The 18,442-nt window shown below is 36.2% G+C and overlaps 2 protein-coding genes across 2 annotated transcripts in view; both read left to right on the top strand.

Moving 5' to 3' along the window:
- The first annotated feature begins 5,358 nt into the window (after positions 1-5,358).
- On the top strand, positions 5,359-5,955 carry LOC131434741 (dolichol-phosphate mannosyltransferase subunit 3). Its single transcript, XM_058601857.1, has 2 exons — positions 5,359-5,625; positions 5,726-5,955. Exons 1-2 carry the CDS (start codon positions 5,476-5,478, stop codon positions 5,858-5,860), a joined length of 285 nt encoding a protein of 94 aa, XP_058457840.1. The 5' UTR covers positions 5,359-5,475; the 3' UTR covers positions 5,861-5,955.
- Positions 5,956-14,278: 8,323 nt separating this feature from the next.
- Positions 14,279-18,442, top strand: part of LOC131437422 (GILT-like protein 1) — a 49,754-nt gene continuing 45,590 nt past the window's right edge. The window contains exon 1 of the mRNA XM_058606753.1: positions 14,279-14,533. Within this exon, the coding sequence (XP_058462736.1) occupies positions 14,468-14,533 (66 nt within the window). The 5' untranslated portion in view covers positions 14,279-14,467. The remainder of the gene's footprint in view (positions 14,534-18,442) is intronic.

Raw genomic sequence — 18,442 nt, 5'->3', positions numbered from 1 at the left:
ATAGACTTGTGACGCGGTGTGTGTTTGTTTTCTGTTGACTGTGTTTCCATAGCGATAGGACTATAATTGAATGTTTTGGTAGAAACTGTGAGAGACCGGAAATAGAGGACTGAATATTGAAAATTAGGAATTTATGATCGAGAATAAAAAAAATTAAAATATAGTATACAAAATTTTCGAAGTCCAGAAAAAAAAACTAGGATTTTAAAACTTGATGAATAATAATGAAGAATTTAGTAATTTGACATCAGAAACAGAGAACAGTGAAATAAAAAATCACCCTTCACAATTGAGTATTGATTAAAATATATATACATTAACACCTCATAACTGAACTAAAATTTCTGAAGTCAGAACTTAAGATTTGATAAAGAAATGGGTATTGAGATCTAACTAAATTGACATTGAGATTTAGTCATCAAGAACTCAAACCCGGAAGCTAAGAACTCAGTACTGAAAACTGAGAATTTCGATTTAAGGATGGAGAATTGAGCAATGACATTTGAAAATTGAGAATAATTGGGAGCCAAAAATTGAGAGCCCAAAAAACTTAAAATTGAGGAACTAAAAATCGTAAATCTTGAAATTAAAATTGAGCAATTGAGATATGAGAATTGAAAATCCTTATTCTTTATATCCTTATATTACATTTTGGTGGGGAAGGGTTCCAGTCAGCTTTTTACAGCCCTGTCCAAAATGTATTGCCCTCCCCGTTAATTTGTATCAGGCCAAATTAGCGCATGCGAGCCATATAAACGCCTCTTTCGATATGAGGAAATTACATTGTTACCCAGCATTTCTTTAATAATGCTGTTCTGGACGAGTATGGTATTTTTTCTCTTTTCTTCTTCCTTCCTTCCTTCTTTTTTTTTATTCTTTTCTTCTTCATTCCATTCTTTTTTCTCCTCTTGTTCTGTTCAGTTTTAGAAGCGCTTCTGCTTCATATGATTCTTTCTCTCATTGTCGACGTGTCATGCAAGCAAGATAGAGAAATCAAGGGTTAGTGTACTGTATATATATTATGTGTGTTTTGCCACTCAGAATGGTTAAACGGATAAGGAAATGTAAACATGACACTAACGCTCAGTGATATTTGACTATTACGAAATATAATTTTACTCTTTAATTATTCAGCTATCACCCCTCCCAATCGAAATGTATCACTACCAATTTGATACAACGCACTCAAAGGCACGGTCAAATGTATATAGTACGTACACACAAAAACACATACATACATACACAGTTACACACATTCACACATGCATACATACCCACATGTATTCCACACGTAAGCATTACAACATTGAGTTACTATTTCTACTCTAATAGATCCTAACTAAAACTAGTGTGCCAATAGTCATTTCATTAGTAGAGTCACCATGTTATTTTAGCGATCACTCGACTTTTAATAAATGAATTGTGATAAAACCGAATACAAAGTCTTTGCCTCTTCTCTAAGAAGCAATAACGCATAGTAGTAGCTCGGAAATGGTTCAATACTGCTGTTTTAGCAAAGTAAAATGTTCCAAATTTCATGTTACTTCTGAAGTTAATCTATCAAACAGAGATATCAGATGTCACTATAACAAATGGTTCTCGTATATGAAATGACTAATGCATTTGAGATGAATGGGGGTACCGTTACCCAATTTCTATCTCTTCTAATGGTCGATCGCTAATCCTGAGCTGAAACGGTGACCTTTATTACCATTCTTGCATGCAGTTACTATTACACTTCACTCACACATCATCCCACCCATCAGGTCCCAAACGATACATTCTCACAATACAAACTGGATGAACATCGTTTAACAGCTATCAGTGGTTTGTCCATTGGTTAAGTCATTATTGTTTCGTTCTATTCTACAATATTCTATCTCATTCCACAGTAATCCAATGTACAAAAACCACCAATAAACGTCAAATATGGACTCGATTTACCGTTCATTTGTTGTCATCGTGTGAAACCCAATTGGGATACGTTCACTTCACTTAACTTCCACTTCACACTGGTACTAAGGGCCGGTAGTATGAAAATAAAACATAAAAAGAGCTCAGTTAAGTCCTACCGGCCTCTCCAACCCCGGATGTTGGAGCGTAATGCAATCAACATCTTATTCACTCACAATCGAAATGTATCACCATATACGGTTTGATACAACGCATACATACATACATGTATAAATATATACAGGCATCAAGGCATACTGACATACACACATACATACATACACACATGTGTACATACATATACATATATACAAATATGTATTTCACACGCAAACATTGTAACATTGATTTACTATTTCTATTCTAATAGATTTTAACTAAATTCATTTGCCAATAGTCATTTCAATAATAGAGTCACTATATTATTCTACCGATTACTCACTTTCAATAAATGAATTGTGATGAGATCAAATACAAAATCTTTGCTTCATCTCTGATAAGCAATACCGCATAAAAGTAGTTCAGAAAATGTACGATATTGCAGTTATAGCGACGCGAAATACTCCTAATTTCATCTTACTCTCGAAGTCAATCTATCGAACAGACACAACAGATCTCGCTCTAACCAATGGTTTTCATATATGAAATGACTAATGGATTTGAGATGAATGGAGGTGCCGTCACCCAATTTCTATCTCTTCTGTTGGTCGATCGTTGGTCCTGAGCTGAAACGGTGGCCTTTATTACCGTTCTTGCATTCCACTTCACTTACACTTCACTCACATATCATCTCATCCATCAGATCCCACACGAGCACAACACAACCTCACAGAATAAACTTAAAAGATGAACTTAATTCACCATTCAACTATTCCGTTATCGTGTGAAACCTGACTGGGGTACGTTCATTTTACTTAATTTCCACTTCACACTGGTACTAAGGGCCGGTAGTATGAAAATGAAACATAAAAAAGAGCTCAGTTAAGCCCTACCGGCCTCTCCAGCCTCGGATGTTGGAGCGTATTGCAATCAACATCTTATTCAAATCGTTTCATGCCTCACTCAATAAACTCAATAATTAAACTAAAAGTTATAACCAAGGGGAGAGTCGCTTAACACAAACTATATTGTGCCTCTAAAAACATCCGTGATATACTGTGAGTCTAAGTGTGCCACGCTGTGCCCCATGAAACAGCTACTTGTCAAAACTGTGCCCTTTGTGTGCCGCAACTGTGCAACTGTATGAAAACGAAAGTGCCAATATTGATAAATGCACCAACGCATTGTGTTAATATGTGATTGGCACATTGTTCTAAGCGTCCTCCCCTTGGTTATAACACATATTTATATTAAATTGTAACAATAATTAATCGTATCTGATGATGTTTGCAATACCGTCAAGCCCATCAACCACGGGAGGGCGATATGAGAATTGAAAATCGAAGACTAATTTTGGAAAATTGCGAATTTAAGAAATTTTCGAATTCGCAATTTCAAAGAAGGAATTGCAAATTGATTATTGATAATATTTAGTTCTCAATTCAGAAGCGATAATTTAAAAATCTCAGAAGCTTGAACTGAGACTTAGAAATAAAACTCGGATACTCAGAAAGAACGAGTTAACTCTAGTGGAGATAACTTTACGTCTTCTTTGCGGTTAGGTTGAATTTCTGAGTGGCACGGCAGTTCAACCTGAACAGATATACACTGATGAGCCGAAGACGAAACGTAAAACTAAAAAATAAAAACAATCATGTGCGTTCAGTACAAACCAGTTACTTGTAACCAAACCCCTAGACGGGAACGAATTGAGATTCAAATATTAATAATTATAAAAATAGAAATCAACAATTAAAATTACTATATCAAAAATCGAATGTACTTCGATGACCAAATTGCGGTCAATCCTGGTATAAATGACTTAAACGACAAAGCAGCTAAAGATATAGGATGGGAACTTGAAATATGGGTACTGAAAATTAACAACTGATTATTGAAAACGCGAGTTTTCGTAATTTGAAATTTATTATGTACTCTCGAGACTAAATGTGAAATCGGCAAATAGAAAAATGAACATTCCTGATTATACCTTCAAAATTTAGAATGAAAAAGCCTCAAATCAGCATCGAGGCTTGGTTTTCGAGATAATTCGAGAACCTAGTTGAGAATTTAAAATAAAACGGAGAGTTGAACTTAGAATCGATCAGAAAACTCACTGCAGAAAAGTTCAGTACAGTTTTTTTTGCAAACGCGATTCTCACTGAAACTGATTGCACGTGGCAAAAAATCAGTTGTGAAAAGTTTGCTAGCGAACATTATCCTCGATGATATTTAAGGAAAAAAGTTCGCACATTGAATATATCTGAATGGTTATGGCGTTATATCTCCAGAATTGCATAATACGTGATGAATAAATTCGCCGATGAACAAAGACTGAACCTTTCTGAAAATGTTCAGTGCGCGTAGGGTAATCAAATTTGAAACTAGCTCTACATCTTAACAAGACAAAAAATAATCGACGAAATTCATTTTATCAAAATCTACACTGAAAAAAAATTCTTAATTAAAAAAAGTTAAAATCGAATTACAAAACCCATCATTTGTAGTTTGAGTGAAATTCTTCCAAAGATAGGTAATTATGTTCCCTCCCATACGTCCATATATTGCAAGGTATTTTTAGAAAAAAAATTTTTTTTCCATGTCCAGTATTGATTCTTGGATGATTAAATTTAGTTTTTAATAAAAAAGGCACTGGGAAAAAATCTGCTTGGACAAGAAAAGGTTTTTACTAGAACAACTTTTCTTCAATAAAATTACCCATCTTGCAATGTATGAATGGTTGTTAGGTAGCATAATAACCTATCTTAGGACATAATTTCATTAAAATCAAAATTAACTATTATTTGTAAACCGGCTTCATATTTTTAAAACCGATTATCTTCAGTGTAGGACTCGATTTGGATTTTTTCCAGTATTTCCACGCTAACGGCAAAACACAGTAAAAACGAGTAACCTACAGAAAAGAATAGTATTATAAGGAATTTAAAAAAAAAACAGTTTAAATCACTGAAATTAAATGCGGCTCTTGGATTAGTCACCTACTAAAAAACCTTTCAAAAGGTGTTGTGCATTTACGGAAATCATTCATTTCATTTTCATTTTCTATCTCATTTCTTTACAAATGCAAGTCAACTTTTTGCGAATGATTTTGACCGAATTTGCCGAACTTCCATGAAACACACTCCATGTGATTAAAATGTCCAAGAAATTGGCCCACTGTATCACCTACAAAGCGGCACACCTAGCCCTCCCTGTTGGCGAACATTATAACTAAACTCCCATTATAGTTATCCGATGTCGTTTGGCAACCCTTCGCTGGCTGAGACCACGTCAAATGCACAAGCGTAATCAAAACCAAAACAATTGTTTTCGTTCGAGCAATCGAAAATCGGTTGCGTTAGTGCTAGAGCCGGCAGAATAATTGAATTACAAACAATCTTCATTCTAAAAAACGCCAGCAAAATGACTAAATTGATGGAATGGTTGTCGGTACTGCTGGCCTTTTTTGCCGTTTATTTGGCCATAATTTCACGACAAGTGCAGCATGACATGCTTGATAAATACATGTACGAGATCATGCTGTCGCCTCTGATTTTGCTGGTGCTATTTGGGGTAAGTAAACAAAGAAATGAACTCGAAAACTCCGTCATAGCTCAGATAAAGCAAATATACTTTAACGAACGGAACAGTTAAAATTTGACTACAATTTTAGGCATACTCCGCTGCTGTGGTGCTGTACCGGACGTTCACATTCAATAATTGTGAGGAAGCCGCCAAAGAACTTCTGGAACAAATCAAGGAAGCCAGGGAAGATCTGCGAAGCAAGGGAATGGTTTTTGCTGATTAGGTTTTAGCTCCAGTTGTATTTATTAGTAATATAAGCGGAATCGAATTTTATTTCGGAGTGATACATTCCGAATAATAAAGGACTTTTAAAATATAGGTAACGAACTAATCGTTTACAAACTTAGAGTAACACGGTAGAAAAAAGCTAAACGTTGTATTTCTGCTAACGGAATTGTTCCTGAATTATAGATATATTGAAAAGATTCGTTACTTGCATTCGTCTTTGACTGTTCGAATCGTACTATTTCACCGAATTTATTATTCAAGTGAAAATATCGTACTAGGCATTAACATCGTTTACTGGTTTCGGTTTTCGTCAAGGGAAATATCTTAGTGTTCTTTGTGTGAAATTCGTTTGTCTCGTGAAAAATCAGCCTTGAACGATTTCGATGAAACAATAGTGGCAGTAAAGATTCGACTATGCAAACAATCTATCGTGACTATACGTTTTTCAGACGTGTAACGTTAAGATATTTTCATGGATGTACACCAAAATCTGTGGGCGAAATAATATGAATTTAGAAATGTGAAATTGCATTCCGAGTAAATGGAAAGTTTAATCAGGAGGGATTGAATTAATCCATTTTCTTTTCAAAATAAGGTTTCATGCACAAATTAAGTCCCACCTCACTGCTTCGATGCAATTTGTGATTAAGTTCCTCTATTGACGGAATGATGGATTTCTCAAAAATGTTTATAGGATTCTAAAGCATAAATAATGTTGTGAAGATTGACAGCTGTCTATTAAAATTGATTTTTATAAATTTAGCTCTATTTAGAACCGAATCATAAATCTAAAAAGCTTTCTAAACGAGTTTTTTTTAGTGTAATGACGTCTTCCTCTTAAACGAGGGAAAAATTTCTTGCAGACGCAAAACTCCGGAACCCGAAATAGTATTCTAACCAAATTCTTTAACAGTACTAGCTTTCGGTGAATTTTATGTTTGTTAAAATCGATCCGGCCATCAATGGAAAATCTACGCGAATTCCACCTGGGCTTTTCTGGTCAATAATCCTAGAACTGCAGAACACGGCTTTGAAGACCAATGTGTCAATTGGCGCGCTGGTCAGTCGTCGATCGCCAAGGTCTACAAATCTATGCAATTTAATGAATATTACTCCCCTTTTACGTGATGGAAATTTTCTATCCGATTCTATTCAAATGTCTATAATATAGATATGAAGACAAACACGAGAAAAGGTCCCAAGTGCAAATGAAAGTTTCTCTTTGTTAACTTTCTCTTTCGATTATTATTCGAATAACGACTGAACCTATCGACTTTCGATCTGTAGTTCAGAAATTGTTGGAAAGTACAGGAATAAACCTGATAATTGAAAGAGTAAGTAAACAAAGAGAATCTGTCATTTGCACTTGGGACCTTTTGTAATGTTCATCGACCTAACACATAGATGGCGCTAGTTTCATTGCAGTCAGCTTTTTTCAATTAATACTAATCTTTAAGTCTTTTAAAGACTAAAGTAGTAAAGCTGTTAAAAAAAAAACTGTTGAGGTAGAGTGAGTAAAGCTGTTAAAATTTCATGATAAAATAGAATAGGGTAACAGAGGTATTTTGGCAACTTCATATATTTTGGTCCCCCTAACAAACTTTATGTATTTAACCGAAGTTAAGTAACCCACGTTACATCAATTTGAAGCTAAGCACATTAAATTACCTATTGCGAAAAGGTTTTTCAAAGATATTACAACATTTGGTGGATATTTCTATAAAGTGGGCCAAAATAAAATCAATCCTAAAGTGGGCCAAAATTCCTCTGTTACCCTAGTTTGTGAGTTATTGTGCTAAGAGTGACGTCATTTTCAGAACAATGGATCAAAACAATTTCATGTTTCAGTTTTACACTGCTTCTTGATGGGAAAAAATACCGTTCAAGAGAAGCAATGCTTTGAAGAGTGTTATGGAGACTCCACTCCATCAGAAACAACAATAAAACGTTGGTTTGTTGACTTCAAACGTGGTCTTAGAGACATAAAAACTGACCAAAAATCTACAAAACCGATTTGAAAGATTGAAAAGAGAAGCTGCGTGAGTTAGCTGACATCGTAAAGATATCAAAAGAGCGTATTGGCTTTATATTGCATGAGCATTTGACTATGCGAAAGTTCTGTTCAAAGTGGGTACCGCGTTTGCTCACTGTTGGCCAAAAACGAGCACGTGCTGATGATTCTGAGCAGTGTTTGGCCATGTTTAAACGTAACAAACCGAAATTTCTGTGTCGATATGTAACAATGGATGCAACATGGATTCATCACTTCACAACGGTATCAAAACGATCGTCATCTGAGTGGACAGCAACTGGCGAACCTCGTCCAAAGTGTCCGAAAGCACAACAATCGGCTGGAAAGGTTATGGCCTCGGTATTTTGGGATGTGCGTGATGAAATTTGTATCGACTATCTTGAAAAAGGTAATACCATTAACAGTGAATATTATATAGCATTATTCGAGCATTTGAAATTTTCAAAGAAACGACCGCTTATAGCAAAGAAAAAAAATGTTTCATTAAGACAACGCACCGTGTCACAAGTTAACCAAAACAATGGCAAAACTACATGAATTGAACTTTTAATTGCTCCCACATCCACCGTATTCGCCAGATTTGGCTCCCAGCGACTACTGGCTGTTCGCAGACCTGAAATAAACGCTCGCCGGTGAAAAATTTCATACGAATTGAGGCAAAAGTTAAATCGTTCGACAAATGTGTTATTGAAATGTTAGAGCGGCGCAGGAATGTTAGGCCCGGAACTTTTCAGCGCATGTGTTAGATTAGATACTCTTCAGTGTCACATTTCGATAAAAACTATATTTCGACTTCGACACACTTGAAAAACTACAATTTCAATTACTTTTATTAGTTATCTTTTCAGAACAACGAGAAGATGTTGGGTGGATTGAAAAATGGAAAGGACACTAGCGCCGTCCGGAATTTAGTGACACACATGATACATGTCATTCCTGTCAGGTTGTCCATGGTTTGGACATAATGCCCCAGCAGCCGTATAAAACGCTGGCAAAACTACATTTGTTAGCAAAAAAAAGGTCTCACTATTTCCAACCGCTCTGCACTTTTTGGTGCTAAACTGTGATCGATTTTCAAAACTCTGTGAAAATCTGTGATCGATTGCACGAATCTGTGAAAATCGGTGATCATTTTCAGAAATCTGTACAAATCTGAGTCATTTTTAAAATCTGGGCAGAAAGTTTAAAATCTGTGAAACACAGATTAATCTATGAACCTGGCATCCCTGGTTTCTTAAGGTCAGCTCGGCTCATTTCGACAGTCCCACGACAAAAGGGCCTAACTGCAAATGACAGTTTCTCTTTGTTCACTTGTTCTTTCGCGATGTACCGTATTGATTTTATATGTATTTGATGCCTTAGAGCAAATTCAGCAGTTGCAAGATTCATATGGGTGGTCTATAATGTAACTGAAACTGAAACAAACGTATCCCCAGCAAGCCGTTTTAGTTTTATTTATTCGAACAGTTCTACTGTCAAATTTAAAACTGGTATACGCTGCCGTTCTATTTTTTGTATATTTGAAACACAGATAAAACGCTGCTGGGGCTGCCAGTTTATTTTGTTATAATTACTAGATTCAAATTTTAAAACTGACATAATTTTTGCATCTAGAACTAGAACACTCCTTAATATGCCCTTACTCTTCGTATAACTTTCAAGTTAAAACTGCAAGCTTTCGATTTATATCGGCAACTTTCATGTAGTTACATTAATGGCTCCGTAATCATCAAAAGAGAAAGTAAACAAAAAGAGACTCTCATTTGCAGTTAGGCCCTTTTGTCGTGGGACTGTCGAATTCTCGGTTGATTTTTCATTAGGGCGTATAAGCAAATGACAGTTTCTCTTTAATCACTCCCTCTTTCGATTATTGTGATGTGATTAAAAAGATTTTCTTCAATATCACTATTCTGTTTGAAAGTCGAAAGTTTCGGGTATCATTTCATGCAAAGAGTTGAGTGATAAACGTGGAAAACGCTTGGTAATTAATAGAAGAGAAAGTAAACAAAGAGAAACTGTCACTTGCTTATACGCCCTTTTGGAGAATTAACCGAGAATTGTTCTAGTTTCGATTCTACACGGACGCAAAAAAGCTATTGAAATCCATAAGAAACACTTATGATATTTCGCTACAAGTTTCCCATATGGAAATCATAAGTCAATCTTATGATCTTCAGAAAAAAGTTTTCATTGACCTACTTATGGATTTCATAAATCATACTTATGAGGTTCGTTAGGTAGACTTATGACTAATGTAGAAATGTAGATATGAATGTAATAAGTTATTTACATATTGTATAACCCCTACTTATGAAATTCATTGCTATTATCTTATGGTTTTCATAACGATTGATACTGATTTTAATGGTGAATATATGTATAACTGAAGAACACTTAAAATTTTCATGAAACAGAATTTATTCTTTACATTGTTTGTTTGTTTACAAAAACAGCACCTACCTACTACAAAAAATTTTCATTTGGTCTGAATAGATAATGATTTCCTGTTCCGTGGATAACAAATGATGAATTTCTACATATTGCGATTTTTTAGAAATCTATCCAGTTTAAAAAGATATTATTAAAGTCATGTGAAAACGAGTCCGGATTAACAAAAGCTTCCAATTTCTGGATGTTATCTTCCTCCACAAACGCAATATTTTCTAATTCCTCTGTCATGCATAAACAAGATGAAATAAAATAATTAATAGGGACTTACATTTCTTTTCTTTCAATCCGCAATCCAATTCCAAACAATTTCTGAAAGAACGGGATATTTTGAAGCTATCGAATTTAGTTCGTCATCTGCACAGGCGATCAACTCTATCAATTGTAATTTCTAATTATGAAAAAGTGTTTTGCACGCTTCACATGGTGCGCTTTGCACAAAGTTTTGAACAAAACAACGGTGTCTTCGTTTTCCATTTTTATGGTTTGACTATTCTTATAAGGAATGACATTTTCACAAGGTAGACTGTTACAAAAATCATAAATTGTGTTTTAAGAATTTCATAAGTCATGCTTATAAAGTTCATATGCGTGCTTACTAAATGCATAAGTCTTCAATGAAATCAAAATTGTGCTGGTTCATAAGTCACAACTTATGAAATTATTAAGTTTATTTTATTCGGTGTAGTATGTATTAAAAAAAAACGTGTTTAATCCACCTAGCAGTGAGATGATGAGATAAGGTACTTCCAGAGCCGGTATTCAGGAACCAGCATAACCCAAACCGATTCGTATGGCCATATGACGAATAAATTACAAAAGTTTTGCGTCCAAATTTGAAGCTTTTCTTCTATATCGGTTTGAATTCTAAAAATTCATCGTCATGTAATTCGAGAACCGGAAGTCATAATTGGATAAAATTAATTAATTTTGTATATAAGTTTGTTTTAATTTGAATTTTTGTTTCTGAAATTTGATTAGGCTTTTTTTGAGGAAACGATTGAGCTTTGAGAAACGATTTTATACTGGAACCGGAATTCTAAATTCGGTAAGGCCGAAGTCAGATAAATTCACCTGAGTAGCTGTATAGTTTACATTTGTTTCAAAATATTTGAAAATCAGTGAAGATATCTTTGAGAAATCATAGCACGAATTAAATTTTTAGGTGCCTTCTGAATCGACAACTGAATACCACTAAAACTGAAAAAAGTTAATTTTTTTTATCGACTACCCAAATCTGCTTACCCGATAAACCTGATTAATTTATGTGGAATAGCCATTTTTATACTAATCACCCTGTATCTCCGAAACCGGAAGTTGGATCTGACTGAAGAGCAAGATGTTTAAAAGAATCTTGAAACTTTTCATTTGCATCTTAGATGATTCTTAGATTTCATTTGAATCTTAGATCGGTTCAGCCATCTACGAGAAGAATGAGTTACACAATTTTGATTTCGTTTCACATATCATCCTGTAGTTCCGGAAACAGAGGTCGGAATCAAACATAATGCAGGAATTTTGTTTAGGAGCATACGACTTTTCGTATGAATCTGAATTTGTAGAAAAGAAATTTTCCGAGAAAATTGAGTGAAATTATTTGTCACACACGCATTTGCTGATCTCGACGAAATGATTCGAATGGTATATGGTTGTTATGTTCTTCCACCATTTATTGCTGTAAGTAGTTTAAAACAATATAATTTAAAAAAATCTGCCATCATCTGGTTTATATATGTCATATTCGAACGATTGTGTTGCCAAAAACGAGCCGTGCTAAAATCGGTCCGAGCCTAATGTCATGAAAAAGGATGCTGTACACAGTCTTTTTGGTACTTAGAAACAATTGTATGTAACAGTATAAAAATCGTGTTTTCCGTTGCTCCCAAGCGTTTCTTTGTCATACAGCGCTCAAAACTCCTACTGCTGGAATAGGGGGAAAAGTCGCTTTCATAAAAATTTCGATATCTCCGTTAAAAATGGACGGATTTTAACAATCTATGGCTTGTTGGATAGGTATTACCGTGCGGAATCTAAGTCTGGAAACATATTTTGTTTTCAAGGTCAATTGTGACAGATACTGTCAAAAAACTGAAAATTTTGACATAAAACTTCATATAACTCAAAAAGTAAACATCCGATCTCAAAACCATTTAATAGCGTTCTGGGTGACGGGGAGACCTTTCATTTGCGACTAGTTTGATCAAAATCGGTCCAGCCATCTCCGAGATCCCGACCTCTTAGTTGACAACACACACACATACACACACAGACATTTGCTCAGTTCGTCGAGCTGAATCGATTGGTATATGTCATTCGGCCCTCCGGGCCTCCGAAAATTTTTCTAAAGTTTGAGCGAATTCTATACCTATTTTTTATATATATAAAAAAAGGTAAAACGACAACTTCAATTTACACGTTTATATAAACTAGCTTGATTTAGGTAGATAAGAAGACTACCGAAGATTGCTTCATTAGGAAATAATTATTAATGTCGAGTGAGGCCAATTCCATTCAAATTGTGCTCGATATTTCCGTTCAGTGTTTAGACGATGCGTGCCTTATTCGCCTACTATAACGTTTATTGAATGAGTGTCTCAACGCATCTGACAGCTCAGTGCCCCAGTGAGAAGTCTACCTGAACTTATTCATGTCGTTTTCGCTTGATGCCAAACCTAACCCGGTTTCAACCTTAACTGCGTTTGTTTGAAGTCTGTTTCGAACTTAGTTTCAACGTTATTGAACTAAAACGTTCGAGTCAGTCTCGAGCCTGGTTTTTATATCGGGTTTGCAGCAACGGGAGGCTAAGCGTGAACCCAACATAGTTTCGTGAGAAGGAAACTGCTTTGGGTCAGTTTCAGTTTTTCCAAATGAAAACAACACTAATGATACAATTTTGGCTACAGAATTCAGATAAATAAAATGTTGGAGCGTTATTTAAATCACTTCAAACCATTTCAAATACGATACTAGTACCCATACCGAACACATTAATTAAATTCCGTTCATGTCTTTATGGCGTTGCATTAAAAAAATTAACACTGATTACAGGCGTTGTCGGTCTTGTCGTCGATCAACCGAACGAAAGTTTGTATAGCATTCAAGTGGTTGTGGCACATTGTAACCCTTACTCAATACATGCTGTTGCTTCCGATGATAGCATTCGAACAAAATAGCTATCTAATTAAATACCAACACAGCGCACAGATTCGTGAAGCGCTTTTTTACTCGTTCGTCAATAAACAGTCAAAATGATTGTCGCCAAAGATTTCTTAACAAACATGTTCCATTAGCACATTCGCAGTAGTGGTACCTGACAAATAGGAAATTGTGGGACCACACAACTGCGCCTCTGTAATACAAAAACATGATGAGGCAATTCACCGCTTACTTAGTCGGTTCTGTTGTCAATAGTGATATTGTCGTTTTGATTGAAGAAAACAAAAGCTGATTTTCATCGGAACTTTTGCGCAAAAATTTTACGCCCTGTGGAAAAACACCGGCGCTAACCTAAGCCTAAGCAAGATCATATTCTCCAGCTTAATGATTTTTGCCGAAGTTCGCCTAATACCGCACCCATCGGTTCAAGTCGCAACGAATGATTACTTTTTTTTCTTCGAAGTGTTAATAGACAAAACACACATTCGGTTTTGCGGGTCTAGCTTCGGACCTAAAACAGCATCAATACAACCGATTAGCACCTCTACAGGCTGGAACGGCCTGTTGTTTTTTCTTCGGTTTGTATGGCCAACTTTTCGGTAACCTGTTTGCATGTTTCTCGTGGTGGTTGCATGTTCAAACAGCACACCTATACATCAAAGCGGCAATATGTGTTTTGCTCCCTTTTTCTTCAATTGTGTGCATACTAATAATGACTGAGTCTCGGCAGCCGCAAGCCGCATCTCGGAGAGGTTTGAACAAAAAAACACGGGTGTCGTTCAGTTAGTCGCGACGCTTCCAGCCGTTAGCACGCAGCTTCGTTTTGGGTTGTGAAACGTTCAGTTCAGAAACCTGTTTCCCATTGGTTGATTCACTGGAAGTAAAGTTTCCAGCGAAAGTGATTTTGTTACGTTGCATAACTCTCTCTCGTTAGAAAAGAAGTTGTAAGAAAGAAATAAAAACAAAATGTTGACGAAAAATCTTCTGTTGGTGGTTTGCCTGTTCGTGGCTGGCAGCTACGCGCAATCGAAGGTAAGTGTGATTGACCCCTCGTTTTTTTCTTTTTTTTTTCATCGTGCGCTCCACGGCCTGCTATTCACCAAAGGTTTAAGGTGTGGCTCGGAAAAGAATGTATTCTATTTCCCACGATAGAAAGCAGCGACAGCAAAATTCCCCCCCCCCCCTTTTTTACGAGTTCTGATTGTTATTTTGTACGCTCCGTTGATCACTACGGCCGGCCGATGATGCGCTGGTGCAAAATACCGATGGATATATGCGGGACTCTTGAAACTTCGGTGGCGGCATTCTACTGTTCTAACTGACGGTTGTGACTCATCACGTATGAACACGACGACTGCTGTCTACACGGCCAACTTCGAAGCAATCACGTAAAATTGCCATGGTAATAATAACTGCACAACGGCCAAAGTTGCAAAAAAAACAACCCAACAAAAAATCAATGCGAAGTAGCTTCGAAATATGTGACCTTGAATTTAAATGGCGTTGCTGAAGAGCCGCAATACTTAGTTGCTGAGCGCACCGGGGAATTTATGAGAATGAGATTTTCAACCGATTCGTTCTGATCCCGTCGTTCTGGTGGCGTGTGTAATTTGTTTGTGGTTACATTCTAATGTCATCATTTTGATTGGCCGGATTACAAATTCGTTATGAAATTCAATTCTTGATTATACAGATTATGAAAAAAACACTTCATTCACCTAGTGATGTAATTGACGAGTAATTTTGCTTCTGTCGCTATTTGAAATTTGAAGTTGAGAATTGGTGTTCTGCTTATCATTTATAATACTAACTATCGTCATTTACTACTTTGTCTTTCCAAAACTTTACTGCAGTCGTGACGGAAGAACAGTTTATCTATCGAGGTTTCACGTAGGTTTCGTCGTCCATGATTATGCAGTTCAAATTTCCAGCAAGAATCGTATTGTACAGCTTTCGAACCCTCGGCCTGATCGATGCTTCTTGTTTCGGACTACGTTTTGGTTGTTTCTGCTTCTCGTAGGTTCGAAGATTCAAACGTTCTTTAGCACGAAGAACATTTGACTTCGAAGTGCCCACTTTTTTGGCCACATCCCGAACTGAAACCTCCTTCTTTTGCTCGAACGCCTTCAGTATACGTTTATCCAACTGAGGGATAGCAGGACTTTTTTTCGACCCGTTTTCGGTTTATCCTCAAAGGTCTCATCGTCACCGAACTTCCTGATTGCATTTCGAACGGCTTTTTTTTACTTACTCCTTCCATTTTTGTTATCTTTCTCACTGACAGTCCGCGTTTTGTGCACCATTTGTACACAATTTTTCGATATTGTTCTGCTGAAAGTCCACGCATTTCGAAACAAACTAATGAAAACGAATAAACAACTGCACAAGTGGTTAGAGAAGAGTGTAAACAACAGGACGCAGCCATAAAAATTGACAGATTCTGAACCATTGCGGAACGGCAGCGGTTTTTGGTTGCGTCCATACTTTCTGGAACAGTCTTTAGTGTAAACGAAAAATGAAGAAGTTGCAGCTAAAACAATTTACCAACATTTACAAAACTTCAGTCCCAAGTCGAATCGGTCTCTCAATCCACTATTAGCTAACTCTGGGAAAATTTTCATTCAAATTTTTCGAGGCAATCAAAAGTTGTAGTCGAAAACGTAAATTTTTATCCGAAGTTTCATTCAAATTGAAGAAAGTCGATACATATTTATGTCAGGATGCATTAAATGTTTGTCACATCTACTGTAAAAATGCGTCATTTTTTATGCTCGTATATGTCGGTCTCAGAAGACCGAAACTTAGACGATCGTTTCTAGGTGTGTAGTCCCTTTAGCGGCTTACCATCCATTTGCGTCCATGCATTCGCTCAGCAGCTCTTTGAAGAAGTACAAAAATGTGTCGATTTTTGTATTCGAATTAGAACAGGAGAAGAATACACCGATTGCCAGAAAACATGTGTAGCTACCATAGGCAAAACTTTGAATAAACCAACTTTTCATTTTGCTTGTCAAATAATTATTTCTTTTTGTCATCGCTCAGTTGAAGCTTAACAGGTGGCAACTAAAATTTTGGAATTTCTTTCTCAAGCTGTCAAAAAAAGACAAACATACTTGGAGAGGATCTGATTTATTGAAATTAAAGATACATTGTTCATTGTTGAAAAAAAATTAGTGAACATTTGAAAACGGTCCGTAATCGGATGTTCGGCGAAGCTTCCGTTTGATGTCGGAACAGGAGCGTTGTACGGCCTTCATGTCAACTTTGCGAATGCATCTCTTGATTCTACCAATCAACTGTTAGCAATTCGTGGCTCTCCAGTTATATTTTTACACCAAGGAGTTCAAAACCCCGAAGAAATCTTCGATTAGGCGACACTGAGGTAGATTTATCGGGTTGTGGGTTTTGGGTACAAATGGGATCGAATGGTTATTCAGGAACGATTGTGTTTTTTGGCGCAATGCGATGACGCTTTATCCGGCCAAAACACGTATCGTGCATGATGTTTTGGAAGCATGATGTTTTGGAAGAAACGGGATCAAAATTTTCTTCAAACATTTGTTCTGGTACACATCTTGATTGATTACCAACCCAGATGGCTTGAACCATGGCTTAGAAATGCCTTTCTCGGAAATGACAATGTACAGCATCACTTTCTGTTCAAACTTATGTTTAAACTTATATTTTATGTTCGTATGTACAGTATAACTATCCGTTGAATAGTATCGATCGTTTGCGGGAATCTGCGTATTCGAAAGAGGGAAGTAACTTTCGTCGTCCAAAACAAAACTTTTTCCGGAAAAAAATTTAATCAACCAGCGGCATTGGGAATTCAGCGTTGAAATCTGTGCGTCAGTATATCCCGGGGCTCGTGTCTTCTTTCGGTACTTTATTCCGAGTCTTTTCAATGTTTTGTAGATGTACTGGTGAGAACAGTTGAACTTTTTTTGCAGCATCCCTTTGACTAAGTGAATCCTTGTTGTTGAAGGCACGAGAAAGAGAACGAAGTCCTTTTGCGTCCATAATTTTGGTCGGTCTTCCACTACCTTCCTTACGAGCAGTTGTTGGGCATCTTAGGATATTGTAAACTATCGAATCCGCAACATTTTTGCTTTTAAAATGTTGTACCGTATACTATTTGCCGAGATTTCTGTGCAGTTCGTAGAACTGTACAATGCGCTCGTGAAATACTTCTGGTTTCGACGGCATTTTCAGCAAAACTTAGCAAGCATGAACAAAACAGGAAATACTAGTAGAAAGAGGAGAAAGAGAGCGAACACATACACACTTTTAGTTCTTTCTGAGTTCGTTTGTTGTTGAGCATACAGGCCTCGAAAAAAATCCAAAATTTTTGTTGCCACCCGTTATGTAGGGGAGAATCGGTAGAATTTTTTTTATAAGTAACGTGAGTAATTTCTGTGACCTCCATCCGAATTTCATGAAAAATATTGATTACTCCAGAAAAAAAAATCTATATTTTTGCGATGACAATTTAAATTGTTGGTTTCAAGATTTATTATCATTAAATTGACAGAATAAAACTTTTTTTTCCTAAATTTTGCAAAGAATAATGAAGTTGAGTATTGGAGAATATGATTTTAAAAAATTCATTACAATTCGACTGTTGCAAAAAAAAAAGTTTCATAAATAAAGATTTTAGAATGCACAACTGGACACCTTGGGAAAGAAAGAAGCAGTAACAGCCATGAAATGTGTCATTTCGAACAAAAAACCTAAGGATTCCTCAAGACTCAGAATCGGTAATCAGATCAGTAAAGGAAAAAAACGCTAAGCGAATGAACTGCGTCAAGAGTAGAAACCAATTTCGCATCAAATCAATATTTTTTTTAATTTTTACTTGCATGACATTCTGGTCAAAATATGAACTTTCCGAACATTTCAATCATTTATTTTACTTTACAAACAGTACTATTCGAATTT

Source organism: Malaya genurostris, chromosome 1, assembly GCF_030247185.1.
Source record: "Malaya genurostris strain Urasoe2022 chromosome 1, Malgen_1.1, whole genome shotgun sequence".
NCBI lineage: Eukaryota > Metazoa > Arthropoda > Insecta > Diptera > Culicidae > Malaya > Malaya genurostris.
The sequence above is the reverse complement of the archived record's forward strand: the minus strand, read 5'-3'. Positions and strand labels throughout refer to the sequence as shown.